General features: G+C 37.9%; 1 protein-coding gene across 1 annotated transcript in view; it reads right to left on the bottom strand.

Moving 5' to 3' along the window:
• Positions 1-18,141, bottom strand: part of esyt1a (extended synaptotagmin-like protein 1a) — a 32,544-nt gene that overhangs the window by 7,054 nt on the left and 7,349 nt on the right. The window contains exons 7-26 of the mRNA XM_066671286.1: positions 17,847-17,902; positions 17,373-17,493; positions 16,746-16,922; positions 15,751-15,833; positions 15,555-15,603; positions 15,253-15,342; positions 12,295-12,396; positions 12,092-12,163; positions 11,901-11,987; positions 10,513-10,662; positions 10,213-10,386; positions 9,008-9,184; positions 8,791-8,873; positions 7,088-7,136; positions 6,160-6,249; positions 1,469-1,564; positions 1,264-1,335; positions 1,060-1,146; positions 756-902; positions 52-179 (exon numbers count right to left, since the gene is read on the bottom strand). Coding sequence (XP_066527383.1) covers positions 52-179; positions 756-902; positions 1,060-1,146; positions 1,264-1,335; positions 1,469-1,564; positions 6,160-6,249; positions 7,088-7,136; positions 8,791-8,873; positions 9,008-9,184; positions 10,213-10,386; positions 10,513-10,662; positions 11,901-11,987; positions 12,092-12,163; positions 12,295-12,396; positions 15,253-15,342; positions 15,555-15,603; positions 15,751-15,833; positions 16,746-16,922; positions 17,373-17,493; positions 17,847-17,902 — 2,090 coding nt within the window. The remainder of the gene's footprint in view (positions 1-51; positions 180-755; positions 903-1,059; positions 1,147-1,263; positions 1,336-1,468; positions 1,565-6,159; positions 6,250-7,087; positions 7,137-8,790; positions 8,874-9,007; positions 9,185-10,212; positions 10,387-10,512; positions 10,663-11,900; positions 11,988-12,091; positions 12,164-12,294; positions 12,397-15,252; positions 15,343-15,554; positions 15,604-15,750; positions 15,834-16,745; positions 16,923-17,372; positions 17,494-17,846; positions 17,903-18,141) is intronic.

Below are 18,141 nucleotides of genomic sequence, written 5' to 3'. Positions count from 1 at the left end.
TACATTCATTTTTTAATGTTAATGTTTAATGTTATTTTCGGTATGACCCACCCCTGGACTGTCCTGTGTCTAAGCTCCTGACTGGTTGCTGGTGCTGTTTCTGCCCTGGGAATGATATGTTCAACCTCTTCACTGCCATTTTTCCCATCAGCACTCTGTATCAGCTTTGAGTCCAAAAGCTGAATCACAGATAAAAGATGTTTCATGGTTCAAGACTGAAAGTAATAAAGTTCTTGTAACTTAAAGGGTTCCAAGTTGTCTACCTGATTGTCATGCCATGTACTGAATTATAATTGGAGAAATATGGGCCTAAGACATTCATTCATCTGTAAACATAATTATTAGGGAATTCTTTTGTTTTCAACTGAAACAGAATAAATAAATCAATAAATTATTCCAAAGATACAAGTGAGAGAAAAGCTACCAGCGTGAAACAAAAGTCAGAAGCAGAGCTCTTCTTACATTTTTGTTTCAATATGACAGTTAAACATGTCTTTATAAGTCTGTTTGAAGTGAAGCAAGTAAGGTGTTGCCTTTGTGTTTGCCTGAGAAATCTTAGCACTTAAGTCAATATGTTAAAAAAAATACAGCATCGCAAGTAGATTTAAGATGTCATCAGCTGTTGTGCCACACGTTCCACCAAACCAAGAATTCTGTTACATTATTTAAAAGACACATGCTCTGAAAGTGCGAATATGGTTAAGTAAAAGTGTACTTCTACTTTGCAGCAGGTTATTTTTGTATTATTCTGATACCTTTAGTTCAGCCCTGATTAATATTTCACTCTCCGGTAAAGCTCCATCTAAAGTAAGCCAGCGATCCAGCACCAGGTCCTGCTCTGCCAGCAATTCTTTCACTGGGAATACCACAGTACCCAGAGGCTGACCCCAGCTATGAGAGACCTACACACACACAGACACACACACACACACACACACACAAAATGAGCCATGACATACACAACATCAATATTCATACCAGCAAAAACTAATACAGTATAACTACAGGTGAAGTTCAAGTAAAGTCTGCCATGTTATTCAGTCAAATATGTCTTCTCACCCTGATAGTGAGTATTTCTTCTCTGGGGTCTTGCACCAGAAAGCAAAATGTTTCATCCCAGCATGGAGATGTAGAGCGATCACCAAGCTGTCAAAAAAAATAAACAATATATATATAAATCTCAGATATTCTGTAATTGCTTTGAAACCCATGCAGTTAAAATGCATCACAAAAATTTGCTAAATACAAAAAATGACTCCTTACTTTAGTTCTGTATGATGTATTTTTGAGCAACAACTCGGCTCCAGCTACTGGCTCTTTCCCATTCTTTTTCAACTAGTAATAATAAATAAATATTAAGTTTGAAAAATAACCATTACATTTACTTATGTTTTTAAAATGCATTTAATAAATGGTGTAAGGAAAGAAATCTATCATATTCTGTAAGATGTAAGAGAATTGAACTCACAGGCAAACCATGGGCTCTCTCCAAATACACAAAAAGCACAGCAGCAGATGGCACAGCTTTATTCACATAGGACTGCTGAGACTGGTAGGACAAAATCTATACACCACACAAAGTTATCAATAGTTTGATATGACTGAGACATCAACAAGTACAAATGCTGCATGCTTTATACACAATAAATAAAATCAGTGAATTTAAAAAGTTTAAGCTTATACATACACAACATGAAATGAAATATGAGCCTAAAATCACCATGTCCAATGTCAAATGTGGGCTAAAAGTCCCCCAGAATTAGACTGTGGAACTGCCTGAGAGAATGTAGTTCTTAGTGTAACTTCATTCTCTCAAATGACAGTGTTTGTGATTCAGAACTTTAGGTTACTAGTGCAACCCTGTTTCTCTGATAGCATAAGTGACATGTCTCACTATAGTATATTCCCCTTCCACGTACAGTGGTATGAAAAAGTTTGGGCACCCCTGATAATTATCGTGACTTTCCTTTATAAATCGTTGGTTATTTGGATCAGCAATTTCAGTTAAATATATCATATAGAAGACGAATAGTGATATTTGAGAAGTGAAATAAGTTTACAGGATTTACAGAGAGTGTGCAATAATTATTTAAACAAAATTAGGCAGATACATACATTTAGACACCCTTGTTGTTTTATTTATTTGAATACCTTTAGCACTAATTATTGGAACACAAAATTTGTTTTGTAAGCTCATTGACCCTTGACCTACATACACAGCTGAATCCAATTATGAGACAGGGTTAAGGTGGGCAATTGCAAGTTCTTCTCCTCTTTGCATCTTTTCTGAAGAGTGGCAACATAGGAGCCTCAAAACAACTCTCAAATGACCTGAAAACAAAGATTGTTCAACATCATGATTTAGCGTAAAGATACAAAATGCTAAATCAGGGATTTCAGTGGTCAGTTTCCACTGTGAGGAACATAGTGAGGAAATGGAAGACCACAGGCAGAGTTCTAGTTAAGGCCCGATAAACAGAGGTGAAGGATGGTGGGAACACCCACAGTCAACCCACAGACCAACTCCAAACACCTACAACATCATCTTGCTGCAGGTGGTGTCACTGTGCATTGTTCAACTATTCAGCACATTTTGCACAAGGAGAGGCTATATGTGAGAGTAATGCAGAAGAAGCCTTTTCTGTGCACATGCCACAAACAGGGTCACTTGAGGTATGCTAAAGCACATTTGGACAAGCCAGCTTCATTTTGAAATAAGGTGCTGTGGACTCATGAAACTAACATTTAGTTATTTGGACATAACAGGGGCCGGTGTGCATGGCGGAATAAGGACACAGCATTCCAAGACAAACACTTGCTACCCGCAGTAAAATTTGGTGGCAGTTCCATCATGCTGTGGGGCTGTGTGGCCAGTGCAGATACTGGAAATCTTGTTAAAGTTGAGGGTCTCATGGATTCCAATCAATATCAGCAAATTCTTGAGAACAATGTTCAAGAATCAGTGACAAAGTTGCGTCGGGGCTGGATACTTCAACAAGACAACGACCCTAAACACTCCTCAAAAGGCATTCATGCAGAGGAACAAGTACGTTCTGGAATGGCCATCCCAGTCCCCAGACCTAAATGTTATTAAAATCTGTGATGTGATTTAAAGCGGGCTGTCCATGCTCTGAAACCATCAAACCTGACTGATCTTGAGATATTTTGTAAAGAAGAATGGTCCAAAATACCTTCAGCCAGAATTGCAAGCTATAGGAAGCATTTCGAGGCTGTTATTTCTGCGAAAGGAGGATCTACTAAATATTGATGCAATTTTTCTGTTGGGGTGCCCAAATTTATGCATCTGCCTAATTTTGTTTAAATATTTATTGCACACTTTCTGTAAATCCTATAAACTTAATTTCACTTCTCAAATATCACTGTGTACTTATGAAGTATTTAACTGAAATTGCTGATCCGAACAACCAATGATTTACATAGGAAGATCCTGAAAATTATCAGGGCCCAAATTTTTCATACCACTCTATACCTCAGAAACGCTACGCCAGCCCCTGGGCTGGCTGACAGATGTAATGCTCGTGCTCTGCCCCCTGTATATAATATGGTGACACAACATCATATCCTTAATAAAACCAGGCACACCTCTTCCTCGCTTCAGGCTGCAAGGAGGGTGGTCTGGTGAGAGACGTCACTCATGCTATCAGAGAATTGTGGTTACACTATTATTCTGAAGTTCTCTTTCAAGCATTCATTTTGGTGTCTCACTATTGGATAGCCTTACTCCTGAATTGCCAGACAAGCCTGCCCTGAACCTACTGTCTTCTAGCTAAGTCTCAGCTAAGGCTGTGAAATCGCCAAGCCAACACTCAACACAGTATGTGCTACACTAGGGGCTGTTACATCCATTTTATAAAACCTGCCGAGTGTATGAATAGAGGACCAGCTTGCTGCTGCACACACCTCCTGAATCGAGATACCTCTAAAGACTGCCCAGGAGGTCGTTACACCTCTCTTGGACTGTGCACGTACGCCCAGTGGAACTACTAGTTTTTTACTGGAGTATGCCAAAGCGGTTGCGTCTGAAATTCAATGTGATTATCTTTGTTTTGTAATCGCTTTTTCCATGTATGGCTTAGCCCACGACACAAAAAGCTGGTTACTTTTCCTAAAGTCCTTCGTTTTGTCCACATAAATGCTCAGCACTTGCCCAGGATATAGCATATTCAGCTGCTGCTGGCCTGGTGAAGTAAAAGTGGAGGATAAAAAGCCTGAAGCTGCATAAGGAGACAAAGCTGGATAACCTTGTAAATAAAGGCAGGGTTTGGAAGTAAACATATTTAGAGTCCCCCTGCCAAAATTGCATACATGCAGAGCACATGCAAAATGCATGCATTTCAGTCACACGCCTAGCCTATGCCAGGGCTAGCAAAAGTGCTGTCTTCAGTCATTATCTGTAGCCGCTTATCCAGTTCAGGGTCGCGGTGGGTCCAGAGCCTACCTGGAATCATTGGGCGCAAGGTGGGAGTACATCCAGGAGGGGGCGCCAGTCCTTCACAGGGCAACACACACATTCACTCACACCTACGGACACTTGACTCGCCAATCTGCCTACCAGCATGTTTTTTTGGACCGTGGGAAGAAAGCGGAGCACCCGGAGGAAACCAATGCGGACACCGGGAGTACACACCAAACTCCTCATAGACAGTCACCCAGAGCGGTCCCTGGAGCTGTGTGACTGCGCCACTGTGCCACCAAAGCAGCACCAGGTATAGCTGCTAGGTATACATTAAATGTGGAAAATTACCTGCCTTTGTCAGTCAGGTCTTGGAGGAAAGATATAAACTCAACAGAGTACTGAAACAGGGTTTCAAGCTTTTTTGAGCACCACTGCTCAAAAATCAGCCACATGTACCCATAAAAGGACTTGGTGGACGGATCTCTGGCAATCTGAATGGTTTCAATCACATTAGAGCCAGACGTTCCAGGTGTGGTTGATAAATCTCTCCCCTCGCCTGCGTCAGTAAATCCCTGAGAGGGAGGGGCCATGGGTTGCCCTGAAGCGTCTGTGCGATCTCCGCCAGCCTATGTTTGCCTGGCCTATGCAGAGCTATCAAGATAACAATCAGGCACCTCTCCATGTCTCTGGCTAAAGTCGTGGAAATTAATGCTATTAGTGGAAATGCATAAAGCAGTATTTGTGGCCACTTATGCACAAAAGCATTGATCCTGGGCAGGGAGCGCTGGTCGTGCAGTGAGTGCATTTTCTTTTGTTGCAAAAAGGTCCACTGTCGCCCTGCCGTAGCACACCCAAATCTGTTGGAAAACTGTGCTGCTGAGTGTCCTGATCTGTTCCCCTGTTAAGCATCCCTTGACATGTGTTGCTCTAAGGGATAGGAAGTGAATAATCATTCATTCATTCATTGTCTGAAACCGTTTATCCAGTTCAGGGTTGCGGTGGGTCCGGAGCGTACCTGGAATCACTGGGCGCAAGGCGGGAACACACCCTGGAAGGGGTGCCTGTCCTTTGCAGGGTTGAAAGTGAACATTTCTCAAAAACATCAGTCTGCGTGCCAGCGTGTGTAACTGGAAAGCAGGCCCCCTTGTCGATTGATATGTGCCACTACTGCTGTATTGTCTGTCCTCACAAGAATGTGGCACCCCTTAAAAAAATGGAGGTAACAATTTGCCTGTGGACAGTGAAGCTTAGGTGTTGCATGAGGAGAGTGTTTAAAGGCTTCTGGAGTGAAGCAAGAAGAAGGTTTTGAATAAGGATATGAAACCATATTATATACATGGGGCAGAGCACAAACATCACAGCTGTCAGCCAGCCTTGGGGCTGGTGTTGTGTAATAGAGTTTCTGAGTTATACTCGGAGGGGGCATATCCCATAGTGAGACACTGAAGCAAATGCTTGTAGGTGAACTAATCATTCAACACCAGTCTCTAGTATTCTTGTGGTGGAAAGCCATCAAATCCTCGTAGAAATACTGCAGTGCGTTGCAGCATTTTCAGAAGAGTAGAAGAAAAAGGGAGAAAATCCCCCTATTAATCAATTTAATTTGAAAAGAAATGTTGAATAGCAGGTGTCCACCAACAGTTGTTTACTTTGTGTAGAGTAAATGGCTGAATATTTTAAGGGATCCCTACTTTAGTAAAAGGAAAGCAAATGAAGAAAAAACTGACACAAATAAGGTTTACCTGTTCCAGTCTTGATGGGTCTGACACTTTTGGCAGCCATTCCATAATCAGATGAACTTGACCTGTTTTGACATCATTCAGGTTGTACCACTATAACGCAGAGGCATGTAAACAAACGGGTTAATCTTTAGATATTTTATTCAATATTTTAAGGATTTAACAAGTAAGAAATATATAAATTGATAAATAATTTGCTAGTGTTCAATTATTGAAGTTATTTAATAACATAATTTTGGGAGTAGGACCACGCCCAAACTTCTCCTCTCAGCCCTATATATACCCAGCAAATTCACGTCATTTCCGCGTCAGACAAACTCGCTTCATTTAGTTCAGGAGACGGATCTCGACTCGACTGCTTCACTACGTCAGCTTGCTCCTCCACGCTGGGTCATTCCTGCTGATCCCCATATTCGGAGCCGTGTTCCGCCATTATCAAACCCACGAGCCTCCTGTTTTAAAAAACTTGCTCACATCTCCACCCTGTCTCCACCCTTATCTCATATTCATTTATCCAATGGGGGGGTACGGCTTCACACGCATTCATAAGCCACCCTGAGCTCCTCCCCAAAGATTTCTGAGTTCACCTCCCCGTTTCAGCCTCTACGGGCGTGGTCCGTACTAGCAAATCTGGCTTATGAAAACAGAAATTATCCTGGATAAATTTAGTCTTAAATGGATTCCCTATGTTTTCTTTTCATATTTATCTTATTTACAGCTTTCTAATGTCCTACTGGTGATCTGAACCCTCTGAACCTGTGACAAGTAATTTTTAAACACTTGGTCTGGTCTTATTTTTTATACAAGCATTTATGGACAGTAAGTTTACAGTAATAACATTAAATTTTATGTGTTACATTGAGCTCATGGAGAATGTTGATCTACAATAAATCTATCTACAATAAATATATTGTCAGTCTTAAAGCCTTACCTGGTCAGTGTTCTGGGCACTGATTAAGTCAGCCAGACTCAGCTTAAACCTGCAAGAAATTCAATGATTATATAAAAAAGGACATAATATAGTTTTGTTGCAAAGCACCTCCTTGTGGAGCAGTTCCTAAACATGAGCCAGTAATTTTTAGCCTGTATTTATGTATATGTGACTGAGTCAGTGAGTTACAAGCCAGCCAGAACATCAGTAATGTAGTGGTGGATTTACAGGTGTGTGGTATATGCCCACAAACTGAAGTGATAAATATAGTATAACCACCTAAACATGTCAAGAAGAAATTTTGTATTTTGGGCATGATTTGTATATGACAATTTGACCTGAGAACAGACAACACGCAACGTCAAATCACAATGAATATAAAAGCAAATGCTATTTTGTTTCAATGATTTCTGCAGTACAGCCACTGACGAAATCAAAATGGTACTCTCTAGTCAGCAGCTGGCTAATACAGCCGTAAAATAGAAATAAGTTAATGTTTATTAAAATGTAATGTTATGAAGCTAATACTGAACTGGATTTTTGGCCCAAATAAGTGTCCTGAATTCTGTAGAGCTCTATCAGGGTCAACATTTGAAAAATAGATTTAAATAGAATTTTAATTCAATTATTTATATATTTTGAATAAATAATTCATTTTCATTTTTCATTTTCCTATATATTTTGATATTTAAAGTCTTATATTTTTCAGTTGCAGATTTAATATTTTCAGATTCAGATCTTGTCTTTTTTAGTTTCTTATCTTTTTTTCTGTCACAGATCTTATATTCACTTTCAGATCCTTTTTTCCCCTCACTTTCGGATCCCTGTTTTTCAGTTTCATATTTTTAGCCTTGATCTAGCGTAGGAGGTGGGACATCAGCGGAGAGGGGCGTGGTCTAATGACTGACAGCATAGCAATGAAGACAGAGGACCTTCCTCACTGTTGACTATGAGAAATATTACTGAACACTTAAGTTATATGCAATATTCAGTGTAAAACTTTGACTTTAGTGACAAAAATACTATATGTAAAACAGCTATAAACTCCGTCAGAGTGCGTAGTTCCACAGCCACACTTTAGTTTCCCAGCACTTTGCTGATGATGGTCTCTGCTCCACCAGGACAAGCTGCAGTGACCGTAATATAGCTCCATAGAATTTATAGAGTAAAAAGAAACTGTATACCACTACAGTAGAAAGAACTATATTAATGTGTAATATGTATGCAGACAATACATAACTATATGGTAGCAGCTATTATAATTAATAGCTATAAGTAACTGTGTATGAATTTAGTAGCAGTATTTAATGCCATGGCAGTGGTCCCAGTACAAACATGGATTCACTGAAGCACAAAATAGGAACTTCTAAACCATTTAAGCAAAGCAAAATCTGAATAAGAAGCTTGAGCTCCAGAACGTAACTACTGTATCCTTGCATAATTCATTTATTCATTCATTGTCTGTAACCGCTCATCCAGTTCAGGGCCGTGGTTCTTTGCATAATTGCAAAGGAAAATTCAAATGAGAAAAGCTTAGTCTTCAAAATACAAATGCTTCACCATGTAATGTGGAATGGAAATTTAGAGCAAGAAGCTTAGGCACTAAACATAACTGACTCGCCACTTTAAGGCAGAACAGAGAATATTAATATTGGTGTATTGCAACAAAAACTGAAAACATTCAAAAGCTGGCTCGCCCTCACCTGCCGAGGAAGTCATCCTGATCCATGTCTTTGTCAAACAGGTCAAACTGCACTTCTTGGCCTGGGAGCATGGTAAGGATCACCTGCATTATAAATGAAAATGCAGCCTTGGATAACTTCCAAAATTCAGCTTGCAATATAAACAAGACAAACAGATATTTAGCAATATAAATTTTCCTTTTCAAGATAGCATGTGTCCCGTATTTTGTTAGCACACCTCATAAAGTTCATTCCAGACCGGGTTGAGGTTTTCTTTTATAACCCGACTCTTGTAGGCCATCCCTCCCACACGGATCTTCACATAGGGATCACTCTTTCCCTTCACCATGCCTCCCATAAAAGTGTCTTTAGCAACAAGATTCTGGGCCTCCACGAGGTGAATCCGCAAAACACCCTGAAAAGAAAAATTAGAGAGAATGTTTTATATCTCCCAGCAATATAGCAGACTTAACCACACCTACAACTAATCTAAAATTTAGTTAAATAATAGAAAGGGTCAACTAAACACAGGTTGCCTCAGTAAGCTGCATTTATTGTTGTTATTCAAATTTGTCTGTGCAACAAATGTTTTCTTCTTTTAAAGTGCAGTCTGTGAGAATGATGGCATGTATCATTTGAGCATTACAGAGGATAATGAATAATTTCTAAAGTCATAAAAAAAACAGCATTTAGTCTTTTTTTTTTTAATTACTATATTTTTGACAAAAAACTTTTCAGCTGTACGCTGGAAAGTACACAAGTAAGCATTCAGTGAAGTTGATGCTTAAGCCTTAGTGATATATAAATACACACACACAGATTTTTTTTTTCTGACCATTAAATTTGATTGATTTACCAGTGGATTTCAAACTGTGGTAACAAGAGGTGGTACACCAGATGACCTTCAAAAATGTACTATAGTTAAGGAATTAATTAATAACAGAGAATCTAAACATTTCATGAGTAAATTACATTTAACAAACAAACAAACAAACAGACAAGGGTTACGCATACACTGCAGTTCATTATGTCTGTAAGGAAAGGTGGCAGGGGTTGGAGGGATGGGGGATCAGGACAGGTGTTCCCCTTTTTTTTTTCAAGAAATGAATGTGATTCCCCAACGCGAAATGTAAAGAAAGCCCACAGCTTCAGCTTCTTACTTGATATAATCAAATGCTAGAGACAGATGCAAGCAATTTGGACTAAAAGTAGAAGTGTCGTGCCTCCTTGACCTCCTGATACAAGTGCTACAACGCGCTATGAGCAACTGCTCCAAGTGCTGTGCTGTTTTCACCTATACATATGGTGCATATTTCTGTGATAAGTCTCAAATGTGGTACTTGGAGGTTTTGGTTTGATAATGGGTGGTGCTTGGTCTAAAAAATTTGAGAACCACTGTGTTATACCAAACATTTTGGTTAATACAGAATGTTAAAACCTCACCTCTGTGCCAAAACTGGACTCTGGGCTGGTGTGCTGTGGACGTGTGTGAGTAGGTGAAACACTGGACCCTCTGTGGGTCAAGTCAGTTATAACACCGTCCTCTCCCTCACCCGGAAATGGAACTGAAGGATCTGAAGATACTGGGCTGGTGGGTTCCTCATTAAGCCATAGAACCTGAAACCCAAAAAATAGAAACCATATTTTCCTTCTGTTCCTTCTATATTCTTTGCTACCACACCAGCCTTCTGAAAAAATAAATAAGGCATGATGTAATGACATCTGATTGGTGCATCCTCTCACCCTCAGTATAACATTCATGTATATGCGACTGGCAGGTCCAGAGCTGTCTAGCTGGAACCACTGGTCCATGGAGAGTTCAGCACTGGAGAGGATGCGGGAGAGAGGGATGGTCAAAGTGCCCAAAGTCAGAGACCGGTCATCGTCTTTCACCTGGGGAAGACCAGATGAATTAGATAAGTCAGACATCTGCCTTTCATTAGAGAGTGTAATAATAATTTTTGCCATTTAAAATATTCAAGAACCACATGCAGTAAAAAAATATAAAAAAACTTTTTACTCAGATTCCTAAATCTGGTCCTTGGGATAAAAACCAGGTGTTTTCTCTGTTCCCAACATTAAAACAAATAAAAAAAACCCCTCCAGTTCCAGGGAAGGGAAACGCAGATTTGACATAACCATGTGACATAACAACATACTGTTGATTTTACGTGACATGTGAGGGCAGGAAAATGGTGGAGCAAGAAAAACAAACTTGCAAAAAGCAAATTTCTATGTGTCAGCAAATATTACAAAATTTTTCTACTGAATGCATTCAAGAAAACCTTTGAAGCAGTTCAAATACATATCTGGACAAAAGTAAGGCTCATTTAATCACAGTTATGAGCCGTGCTAACTTGACTAATTCAAGCAAAAGTTGTTGCTGTCTTTTATAGCTTAACTATTTGAGGACTAATAAGATGTGCCTTTATTTCTAACTGCTGAATGTGAGTATGCTACTTACCTTACCTGAAACTGAGTATGCTACTTACCTTTATTTGTTATTATTGTTATGTACATAGCAGTGTTTGTTTGCCATTGACTGGTGTAATTTTTCCCAATTTCAAACTTAAAACATTATTACTGATAATATAGGCTAGCATTAAAATGGCAGCTCTTGCGATCTAAAATGTTACTAGTTTAAATCTATGATTTTTATAAAACTATTCATTTTTCAGGCCTACTATCTTCTATCCACACCATGTAATGAAAACTGGTGACTGACAGATTTCTGCTCAGCTTTTTCGTCAGCCTATTATTCATAATTATGCATTATTCAGACTAAATTATACACTAACTGTCACAAGCATTCTTCTTGTGTTTGACCATTTGTTTCCTACTATATTCTGTTTGCCATGTGCTTGTTTTTGTTTTGCTTCCACGTGTGCTCTTTGGTCATGCGTTGTTTTTCCTCATGCCTCATGTATCCAGCCGTGTGTTGTCAGTCATTTTGTTATTCTGTGTTGTCTGGTGTGTTTGTAACGGTGGTGGTTTAATGTTTTCAGATTTTAAACTTAGTTTTCTGTTCACATCTACATTTATTAAATTGCATCTCTGTTCACTAACTCTTGTAGCAAAGGTGGTTTACTACCGTGGAAAATTAGTAAAATATATAATAAAACATCAATTACCTGAATGTCAAGGTCCTGTTTGCAGGGGTCCTGGATGAAAAAGGTAAAGGCATCTTCCCAGACTGGGTTGTTGGTTCCATAAGAAGTCTGAGGGGAGTGAAAAAATATTTTAAAGACATTACAGTAAAAAAAATTACAATTTAAAAATTGCAATGAACAGCATTTAATCTTTTACAGCAATTAAGCCTTACCTTGCTTTCTTTTGTGATGTCTTGCACAGAAAATTGCACCATGGGACTGGGGTCCTTATTCCCTTTCTTCATCTGCATTATAAACACAGCCCACTGAGTTCCCACTCATCCAGCATTCAACAATATTGTGCAGCAATACACAGTTAGAGGAAAGAAAGCTTTCTGCAACTAGTTCCTCTACAATTAAGCAGACTGAAACTTACAGGTAGATCCTGGGCCCGGTCTAGGTACACAGTTAAGATGGCAGCAGAGGGAGGGTCAGAAGATTTACTGGACACTGTAAGATTCCTGTTCCTCTGAAGCACCTGCAGATTAAGACAGAGTTTGGAGTTAGACATTGATAAGAAATTTTATGTTACACATCTGCAAGTCATATGCAAAGGTAATTTTGTATTGGACCATTAGTCTCACTGATTATATGGATGTTGTTAGACCTGTTTTGTTTCATCTCATTTCACATAGTGTTGCGAACCGTCCCGTAAAATACGGAATTGCTTCTCTTAAGAATCAATTAAAGTTATTACTTGAATTAAGAAAAAAAAAATATCTGCCAATGGAATAAGACCCTTTCTGTAGATAACATTATTTAAAACAGGTAAAATAAGTTAGAAATAAGTTGAATAATCTTATTATATTTTACAACAATTTCCAAATGAATAATACTAGATATTTAGAATAGATATAAGTACATTTTACTTGCTTAGATTTCATTTTTTTCAGTGTGTATATACTTAAAATCAGTTTCCTCATATCATTCCATTTGTAAATATTAATAAAAGCCCCTATCAGACTGTCTTTGGGAATATGAATCTTTTTCAGTTATTTCTTAAAATAATTTCTGATTTCAAATTATCTAAAAAACAATCTTGCTCATCTATTTGAAATTTTCCAGTCAGATGGGTATAGGATTCAAACTGTCCTCCTATAACCATAGTACACTAGACTAAGTTATTCCTTTCACTATCCATTGTTTAAATCCTATATCTAATTCGGCTGGTTTAAACTCTTGATCAAACCCAACCAACCTCAAGATTTTCACTTGTTCCTTTAATTGTAGTTTCTTGAACACAAACCATTGTTTTAAAGCCAAGTTAGTCCATCTATTTAGTTTACTACTATTATCATCATCAAGACTACTATTGTAGTAGTGACTGTATGGGAATAGAAATGTGTTTTACTTTACGTTTTCCATCAAGGTTCATATTTCGTGTTACACAAACAAGCTAAAACTCTAAGTTGTGCTGTTGTATAATTATCCAGTAAGCATAGAAGGGCTCTGCCACCTTTTTCCTTAGAGAGCTTCAGTGTTTTGTATCTAATCCTAGGCATTTTTCCAGACCATATAAACCTTGATATCCATTTATCCCATTCCCTAAACTGATTTCGGGGGATATTGACCAGTAATGATTGAAATAAATACAGCAGGCAAGGCAAAATATTCATTTTCATAATTTCTATACTATTGGACATGTCTGGGACAATACTGACCATCTATGTCTGACTTTATTGCTTTATTTCTGGGGACATAGTTATTTTGTTACAAATTCATAGTATCCTTTGGTAAATTTAAATAAGTAGTACTCTATTTATATGTGTATTTTTCTTTAATTTCACCCACAGGTTGAGAATTATATGTGAGGATTGGTGTTTTATTTATATTCAACTTATATCCTGAGAAAGATCCAAATTGTTCTAGAAGTGAGAAAAGTTCTGGAAGTACTGAAGTTGGGGTCTGCCAAAGATAGGAGCACATCATCTGCATAAAAACATATTTTAAAACCTTCCCCTCCTGCTATCCCCTTTATTTTAGTATTCTCCCTGAGATGGGTCGAAATAATGAGCAATCCTTTCTATCGTTCCTTTCTGTAGAGATAACTGAAATTATGGCCTCATTCCACCAGGGTGGTATTCTCTCCCCTACAAGTATATGGTTGAAACAACTTAGCAACTTACTGATTCTTAAATACCTTATACCATTCCAATGGGAAACCATCACTTCTGGGGATATTTTTTGATTTAAGGTTTGCGATGGATTTTTCCAGTTCCTCTTTGGTTATATCTGTAGTAAACTCTTCATTTTGGACTACTCCTATAGTTGGGAGATCTAACGAGTCTTAAAAATATTGTATATTCCCTGCTTCTACTACGTCAGTTTGATTATAGAATTTTGTATAATAAATCTTAAATGATCACTGAATATGCTCCATTTTACTACTAATAATATTTGTTTGAGGGTTTCTAATTCCACTTACAGTGTTCTCAGCTTTTTGTTTCCATAATCGCCATGAAAGAATTTTTATTGCTTTTGGGCTAACTTTATAAAATCAGTTTAACGAACCTAGCTCATTTCTCCATCTCCTCATCAAGCATCAAGTTCCTGTTTTAGCTTTTTGATTTGATTCAGTATTCTGTGGTCATTTTTTTTTTTTTTTTGCATGAACCACTTCTAATTCCTGTAATTTACTTTGAAGTTCTTAATATCTCTAGTTTTTCTCTTGAATCTGTCAAGGGGATAGAGATATTATTTTGCCACAAAGTACTGCTTTTGCAGCACCCCATAGAATATTAGGAGTCACTTCACCAGTATCCTTTTGTTCAACAAAATCATTTTTTGTCTGTCAGAGTCAAACATTATAAAGGGCTGGCCCGGAATATTTGGATATTTGTTTGTTGGTTAGGTATTCGGTTTATAATTTTGAGATTCAGATTTTTTTTTTTTTAGCCTTGAAACAAGCCTAAAACAGGTTACAATCTTTAATTAACCAAATTGAAAAGCCATTGATGCACTAGTTAGAAATAGCATTATGCAAGCAGAGGAAACTTGATTATTGTAATGTAAAGTAAGCCTGCTGAAAAAGCCAGTTACTGTTCATGCATTAAACACTGCAGTATTTAGGGCAGACTGAATTGATGTTTATGTTCTTTCCCGATGTTATGAAGGTGTATTTTACAGAGATCTGTATTTAATAAGTTTTTGTTTTGTTTTTTTTTCTAACTGTAGACGGTATTATTTTTTTATATTTTGTAAAGGCAGCATCTAATTGTGGCTCTGCTTAATCTGTACCTCGCCAAAGAAATTTGCTACTATGTGGCAATTGCCCCAGATCCCCTTGGTTAAAGCTTAGCCCCGCTATGACTTTATTAATCTTAGAAAGTTTCACCTCACTAAGGCGCTCAGCAGAGGGCAGCAGTGAGAGCCACTCAAGCCTGAGATGAACCTTGCCAGATGGTGTATCCTTCAAAGGGAACCACTGAAACCATAGAGACAGAGAAGTTGGGGGAAAAAAAAACACAACATTAAGCTAAACCACTCAGTAGGAGAATGGTAAAACAAGCATTTGTCAGATATAAAAAACATGCACAAGTTAATTTCATGTAACATTGTTGACAAACTGCATAATGAAAGTAAGTGGACACAAGAACAGTAGGAATGGGAAGGACATAAGAATAACATGAACTCAACCTCATCAACAACTCTTGCTTTCTTCACAAGGCCCAAGTCCAACTTGACTCTGAGAGCAAACCAGAATAAAAAGCAGTTATGAGAGAAGCTGGAGAAAGGGAGGAAGAGGCTTTTTCAGATTAGGGTGTGTATGGCTAAAATGGGTATTTCCAGCTTATTTTACAAACACTCAGCATAACATAAAATAACATAGTACCTTCCTAAGAAATCATCTTGATCAGGGTCTTTATCAAACACCTCTACTTCCAACTCCTGGCCAGGAACTTCATGAACTATTACCTAACACACACACACATATATACATTTTTTGATCATGGACTGTCAAAATAATCCCTTAGTGCTACACTGCTGAACATTAACTTTATATTAAATTTATATTAAAACAACCTTATATTAAAAACAACACTTATTTATCTATAACTATTATCACTACCCACATGACTGTCACATCCTCCCTCATGCATCATTCTGTTGCCAATGGTTACAATAATAACCACAGATATGATTTTACAGATCCTGGATAATGATATCTCTCTGTAATGTTAAAATGTGATTATCACCTTGGCTACAATATTCAATTACACACTGAGGAATATGCAAACATAGCATAATGACCAGAGTATATTTATACTAAACCATATTAATCCAGTCATTCTAAATATAAACAGAGTCAACTTTAAACAAACATTTATCTAAACCCCTTAAATCATTCACAAACTTTTCGACTCCTGTGGCTAGGTTGCACATATCCTCTAAAGGGAATACACTTAAACATGACATTTTTCTGATATTTATTCTGATATATCTGCTGATTTTAATATAAGAGAAAAATATTCACATTTCATATATCATATAAAGTTTATGATATGCTACATGCATTGTGAATGTGCAGAAATGTGTTCCCTTCACTTAGAAAACCAACATGATATTGTGCATAAAAATGTGCATAAACAACTCAGTATCTTATTCTTGCAATTACATAATTTACATCAGCTTGAGGTCATGGGTTTGGAACCATGGAGTCAACATCATGTTGCACAATAGAGTACTGTGCCTTGTGTATATGTGGTAAATTACAAAGGCATTATGAGAAATTTACTGGCATCCAGCTCAGATTTCCTTCTAGAGACCATGAATACTGTTATCGGCAGCGCAGCAAAGACAGCGTGGCTGTGTTTCTCACTCATGTACCTCATACATCTCCCTCCACTGGGGGTTGAGGTTGTTATCCACGTGGTGAGAGGTGAAGGTCTGTGTGCCCACCCTCAGCACAGCGTAAGGGTCTGACTTGCCAGCTATGACGCCCTTTATAAAGTTGTCCTTGGCAGCCAGGTTCTCGGCTTCTAGCAGGTGGATTCGCACTATACCCTGTGCAGAGTATAATAATACTTAAAGTCTGTGCAAATAAATACTATTCAACTCTATATTTGACGTCTGTGAACTCTAAGCTATAATGTTAATGATAGCATATGTCCATTAAAAAAATGTTAATCTTGAAAAATATATAACATAATTAGTACACAATTTTACCTCAAGTCCAAATGACATTAATCAGCAAGACAAGCATTTTTCTTTACTCAAAAGCCCAGTAATAGTGAAAACATCTATTTCCAATATGTTGGATATAGTGCAGTGCAACCAAATTTATTGTAGCCAGACTTTTTATGACCTTCCTAAATGTTGCTAAATGTGTCAAATTATTGCCATGTTTTCTGTGAAAATGTCTATATAAATATAATATTTTTCCATATATTCCACATCTAAAAAATGAAGGTTATATGGCTGCTAAACGTTGCAGCAATGTTGGCTCTGCATTACCCGTGGCAGAGGGGAGCGCAGTTGTGCTACATGCAGGTTGGCCACCAATGGGACAGTGAGGCGGTTGGGAAGCACCAGGAAAGAGGCGATAGCATCCATTACCATAGTGTCCGACATGGCACTGTAAATGAATGCAGGAAAATGGGGCAAGGCAACAACAAAGACAATCAACTCTACAGACTATAGTGCAGTATGAAAGCTTATAAGCAATGACTGTAATGTGACATAATGAGTTATGTTGTAGTCTGTCTAAGAATATGGATCTGATGGCACATAGATATTTGGATTATTGTCTGTGATTTACCCCAGCTATTTAAACCAAGGTAAACTCAGCAGAGCTGGCATAATCACCTCAGTGTCCCACTAATTATGGCATAGATGGGAAAACACTGCAGAAGAACAATAGCTCAAATGAATTCAATTCATGATGTTCATCTTAGCATAACAGACAAACACATATATCATGCCACCTACTTTAGACCTGGAATATCCAATAAGTTGGTAAGTCCTGTCCAGTTGATGTCCAGCTTCTGTAAAAGCAATAAAAAGTTTAGTGTCAAATTCCTGGTATTTGCTGATTTAAAACAATAAAGACACGATGTAATTGAAGCAAAGCTCTGATTTTATGACTAATCAAAAGGTATTCGATGATGTCCCTTGTGGAAAATATTTAGTCTCATAAACAGGAGTGAGTGCTTTACAAGTCATATCAGGGGTTTTGTATATAACATTCTAAATTGTAACCTTTAGGAGACTTTTTACAGTTACC

This window comes from Hoplias malabaricus, chromosome 5 (assembly GCF_029633855.1).
Source record: "Hoplias malabaricus isolate fHopMal1 chromosome 5, fHopMal1.hap1, whole genome shotgun sequence".
Classification (NCBI taxonomy): Eukaryota; Metazoa; Chordata; class Actinopteri; order Characiformes; family Erythrinidae; genus Hoplias; species Hoplias malabaricus.
Note: the sequence above shows the minus strand (reverse complement) of the source record. Positions and strands in the feature narration are given on the sequence as shown.